The 5,868-nt window shown below is 37.6% G+C and overlaps 1 protein-coding gene across 1 annotated transcript; it reads right to left on the bottom strand.

The window, feature by feature from the left end:
* Positions 1-4,164: 4,164 nt before the first annotated feature.
* LOC131034080 (cytochrome P450 716B2) lies at positions 4,165-4,914 on the bottom strand. Its single transcript, XM_059215780.1, has 3 exons — positions 4,683-4,914; positions 4,285-4,578; positions 4,165-4,190 (listed from the first exon to the last, which is right to left on the bottom strand). The coding sequence occupies exons 1-3, from the start codon at positions 4,912-4,914 to the stop codon at positions 4,165-4,167; spliced, it is 552 nt and encodes a 183-aa protein (XP_059071763.1).
* Positions 4,915-5,868: the final 954 nt, after the last annotated feature.

Raw genomic sequence — 5,868 nt, 5'->3', positions numbered from 1 at the left:
GAGTGTTGAGATTAGTTTTCCTGTTCAACATTATTTTCTTATTAGGTAAACTAGAAGAAATATAATTCGTAGGAATTTTAAAAAAATATTCTAAGTCATCATTTTCTACCACCTACTATGCATTTAAATAATATTAATTATTTTATAAATAACAAAAAACCCCATATCACCATTTTATTGTGGTAGGAAAGAAATATCCCAGACCACTTTGTAGAATATTTTAGTTTTCTTTCGATAATTTGAGAACAAAACTTCATGTACAATCAAGGAAATCTCATCACAAGTAGCTTAATTAAGGGGCTAATGAGAATAATAATCAACATAGGTGGCTACTAATACTTTGATGTTGATCTTAAATCTTACTACCCTAAAAAGATGCCTATAATATTGTACTCTTTGCATGAAATAATACCACAAGTTGCAAGGTGAGTAATCAAAGACAAACGGATATCCAAAAAACAAAAAATAATATTTCCATTAAAAAACAAAAACATTTCCATGTACATAACTCTTTACCTAATATAGTTATAGGAAAGGGATATTTCTATATAGTTAAGTTGTATTATATTAAAGTATTAACTTTTATGTTTTGCAGATGTTATTGACAAAATCTATTTTCCTGTTTAAAAGATGTGTGATTATTTTTAAGTGAATGGAAACAATTGTTGGTAATTTGTTCATTTATTAAATATTAAGACTTTGAAAGGATATAGTTGTTGGAGAGATCAGGATCCCATTATGAAGCCAACCACACTTTAATGGATCAATCAAGAAACTATCAAACCACACACGAGAATGTCGCAACTTGAATAATGATGAACAATGGAGATTGAAATAAAATGCTACAAATAACTTTCGATGAATTGATATGTTACAATGTGTAAACGAGCTTACTTATATAGGCAAGAGATGATGGAGTAGTTACAACTACCCTTGAGACAAAATTAAGTGTATAATGCTGACTCATTTCTATCTATAAAAAGACAAATAAGATAACTAATGTGAATGATATTAAATCAGTATTACATGTGACAACCAAGCTATCCTAAGTAAAATCAACATTTGTGAATAGGTTCTAACAAAGAACTAGTTAGAAATTATCGTTATTCACACAAACAATACTTTCCTTGAATACCATAAATCATAAAGACTTATTGATAAAAAGGTAACCCAAAGTTTTTAAAATTAATATATAAAATGAAGAGATGAGAGGATAGGTTTGATGGGTGGATCTAGAGAGACCAAATCTATTGGAGATTCCATCACAAATATAAAGGAAAGCACATGCATTAGACAATTAGGTTTAAATAGGAGAAATAAAAACTTTCCCAAATATAAAAGATTTAAGCATGGTCAAGATGAAAGGCCACTCAATGCATTGATTGGCTTACTTAAAGTCAAGCTTTAGGAATAAAATATTTCATTCAAAACATTTAACTCATTTTATTCCATCTAAAACCCTAATGCAGCTAGGTCTATAATATGAAATTTGTTAACGAACCTTATTTTCTTCAATCATAGAATGTAGAGAAGTAGGTAGACGATGTGTAATGATAAAGCTTTAAGTTCTTGTAAGAAACATTAAGCAAGGTGATAGGCCATTAGCTAGGAAGGGGTCTAGTACCTAATCATGTTTCAATGACTATTCACTCCTTGGTCACACAAACCCCCAATTATTAACTTCAAAGAAATCATATAAAAAAGATAAATAAAAGCACATTAATTGACGCAGGATCATTGGAGTAGTTCATCCGGTTGATGCCATAGCACCAAAGTGGTTTAACCGCTTGGAGAAGTTAACAGTGGAGTTGCTTGGAGATCGTTGTATTTCTTCATTTTTTTGGATTCTCAATTGTAGATTTGGATTTATCACCTTGAGATCATTGTCTTAAATATATTCAAGATTCATGCAATTTGGATTTGATTCCGGTGAGATAACGATTCCGATATTGGTGTGTTCTTACCGATTGGTCTTGTAGTGAGTAAAGCAAATCTGAATTGGGTTACAGATGGTTTTCGTAACTTGCAGATTGTTGGGAGATGTTGTTTTGCGCTTGATCGATGTTATTGGAGGTTCGAATGAAGTTTTAAGAATTATTGGAGGCGTTCTTAGTGATTGGGCCAACATATCACGAACCGGTTTATCTTGTGCCGACTTGATTTAGTTATTGTTGCTTGCGGATGGTATAAAGAGGAATTTTTGAGATTAATTTTGGAGGACAAGGGTCAGAGGAAGAAGAGGTTGAGAGAAGATGTAGTTTCTGGAGAGCTTTTGGTCCAGGAGGACTGAAGTCTGGAAGGACTGAGGTCCGGATCAGTGCAGAACAATGCAGACTATTATCGGAGGTCGAATTGGCGAGCAGATGATCTGCAGATCATAGATTTGAAATGTAAGAATTGTTTGGTAATCCTAGGTTGTGGTCCTGCGTGTGTAAAGTCCGTAGGCATATGCAATTCGTTAACTGTTATAAGGATTTCTCTTTCTGATTTCCCGGTTATATCTTATGTTGTGTGAACCAATTACTGATATATTTCATGCTGATTGTGTTATAGGCTGCAAGGTGGGGTTGTCCTTCCTTGGATCTCCCTACCTTGTTTGCACCAAGTGCTATCTAAATTATTTATGAACCTGTTGATGGAAGAAGAGTTGGTTATGAACTCGCTGATGGAGGAAGAGCTGGTTGCGAACCGGTTGTTTAAAAATAACTTGAGGCAGCTTGTGGACTTGTTTTGATCACCGAGCATTGAGATAGAGCAAGGCTTGCAAGAAGAACACCATACCTAGGAGCTTGATCTTGAGGTAGTTGGTGGGTGGAGACTTGAACAGATCATCGAACCAAGCCAGGCTGCAGGGTGGTCTGGTAGATTCACCGAGGAGAGGCAATCGAAACCTGTAGACAGACCGTCGAACCCTTGAGGCAGTTGCAAGTACCTACTGACAGATCGTCTAACCAGATCAAGTGATGGGACTCACTTTTCAATTAACCCGAGAGTCTGATGTAGGAGCATTGGCTTAGTTCATCCGGTTGATGTAGGAGCACCAGAGTGGTTTAACTGGTTGGAGTAGTTAACAATGAAGTTGCTTGGAGATCGCTGCATTTCTTCATGTTTTTGGATTCTCAATTGTGGATTTGGATTTATCACCTTGAAATCATTGTCTTAAACATATTCGAGATTCATGGCATTTGGATTTGATTCCGGTGAGATATTTATTTCGATATTGATCCTGTATTGGTGTGTTCTTATCCATTGGTCTTGCAGTGAGTAAAGCGAAGTTGAATTGGATTGTGGATGGTTTCTATAACTTGCGGATCATCGGGAGATTTTGTTTTGGGCTTGACTGATGTTCTTGGAGGTCCATGTGAAGTTCTAAGTATTATTGGAGGCGTTCTTGGTGATTGGGCCAACATATTATTGTTTGCACGTTTCATCATGAACCGATTGATCTTTGGTTGACTTGATTTAGTTGCCTTTTCTTGCGGATGGTATAAAGAGGAAGTTTTGAGATTCATTTTGGAGGACAGAGCTCTGAGGAAGAAGAGGTTGAGATTAGATGTATTTTCCAGAGAGATTTTGGTCTGGGAGGACTGAAGCCTGGAGGGACTAAGGTCCGGATCAGTGCAGACTATTACTGGAGGCTGAATTAATGAGCAGATGATCTGCGGATCATAGATTTGAGTTGTAAGAATTGTTTTGTAATTCTGGGCTGGTCCAACATGTGTAAATCCTACAGGCATATGTAATTCATTAATTGTTATATGGATTTCTCTTTCTGATTTCCCACTTATATCTTGTGTTGTGTGAACCGGTTATCGGTATCTTTCATACTGATTGTGTTATAGGCTACAAGGCAGGGTTGTCCTTCATTGGATCTCCCTACCTTGTCAGCACCATTAATAAATTTCACATGTATCAATAGCTGCCCACTTGTTCCTCTAGTAGTTAAATATTTGTAGACTTCAATTAGAGGAGTTGTGCAACTACAATGGTATTCATAGTGCACAACTACTATGACATTTGTGCATAAGTATTAGCAATTTTTGAGATGGTTGTAGTGCACGTTAATTGGGCATGTTTCAGTAGGTATTCATTGAAATCCAATGTATCATTTAAAATATGTAGATGCACAAAATTAGCTATAACAACTATTAATACTCTTCCTCCCTACCCCACAACACCCACAAAAGACCCTAAACCACCAAAACTAAAACATCCCTAAAAATTTACGGATTGCAGAACAAATTAGAAATGTTAGGAGAAAGAACAAGGGTAGTAAAGAAATACCTTGGAGAAAATTTTGGTAGAACTCCGAATGGAGCGCCAACATCCTCACAAGATGCGTGACAAGAGTAGAAGTGGTATCATGGCCAGCAAGCATGCCAACGATGAGGTTATCGATGACCTCCTCCTCGGTGAGCGGCTGCCCATTTTCATCCCTCATACACACCAAGCAAGATAACAAATCTTGCTCTGGGGAAGCACGGCCCTTTGCAATTTCCACCTTCCTCCCTTCTATTATGCCCACCAACTGCTTGCATATGCGACGCCGAGCATTCGAAACCTTGCGAAACGTGGTGCCTGGGAAATCCAAGGGAAGATAACAAACGCCATTCAACAGCGTCTCAAACTCCCTGCTCAGCAAATCTTTCACTCCCCGTCTTTCAAACTGAAGAGGAGATCACACGCAACGTCGAAAGTGCGCTTTTTCATCAATGGCAACACCGTAACACTCTCTTTTCCTTCCCAGTGATCAACGAAATGTTTTTCAATGACGGACTCCATTCTGCCCACGAATGACTTCAACGATTCGGGCTTGAGAAAAGACATGACGGCCCCTCTCAAACGCTTGTGAACTTCCTTCTCCTCCGCAACCAAAATGCGCAGAGCGGTTGGGGTTTGGGTGCTCACCACCATCTTCCCTCGTTTTGGAAAAGAAAGCGGTTGCCTTCTTGCCCCGTGAGAACAACTGTGCGGCGCCCCATGAGCGAAGTTTTGAATACGCTGCCATATTTCGAAACTCTTTCTTCCACCCACTCTTTGGCCTTGAATTCCTTGTATGCTCTCAGAAATTGGTACGTTTCGCCAATTACAGGAAACCCTAATTTACCAGGGGGAAGTGGAAGTCCTTTCCCTTTTTCAGTCTTCGCCTGATTCATCATTTTGGCCATATGTTAGAGAGTAGAAGAGTTGAGTGCTCAAACTCCATCACACCGTTAAACTCCATCCTATAATAAATGTAAATGATTGTAATAAGCGAGGCATACAAAAGACTAAATATTGGCAGCACTCTTTCCAGAAACTTTTCAAAAACTACACTGTCTATTACCGAATTCATCAGGTTTCTTAACCCGGCAATTTTGTCAACGAAAGGATATTTTCTTTTGTGGAAATAAATCATAGCCGAAGATGTCTTCTCAGGCTCTTCAATTCAATTGATCTTATATTGTTTGGACACTTCCCGTAGTTGTCATTCATCAAATTACGGGGAAATCTCGTTCTTTTGAATTGATAATATTATTGGGACCCTTAACGTAGTAGTCATTCACGTGGGTTGATAAGATATTTGAGGTGTATATTATCATTGTTTAATGAGATGGTAAGAATCATTAGTTTTATTTTTAAAATTATATTAATTTCCAATTCAAGGATTATCAGATGAAATCACTGTGGAAACGTCAGAAAGATGTGTTCTCGCACTTTTCAATTCACATGGGGTGCTTTGAAATTTGAGACATTTTGATTCGATCGATTGGACAGTAAGGGAAGAGTAGACGGTACTGTGAAATGAATAGTCATCAAAACAAAACCGACGATAGTAGAAGAGTTGTCTGGTCTCTTCAAAAGAATTGTGGAGACGAGAGCAATTTG

The sequence above is a fragment of the Cryptomeria japonica genome, chromosome 2 (genome assembly GCF_030272615.1).
Source record: "Cryptomeria japonica chromosome 2, Sugi_1.0, whole genome shotgun sequence".
NCBI classification, from domain to species: domain Eukaryota; kingdom Viridiplantae; phylum Streptophyta; class Pinopsida; order Cupressales; family Cupressaceae; genus Cryptomeria; species Cryptomeria japonica.
This window is presented reverse-complemented; position numbering and strand designations above follow the sequence as displayed.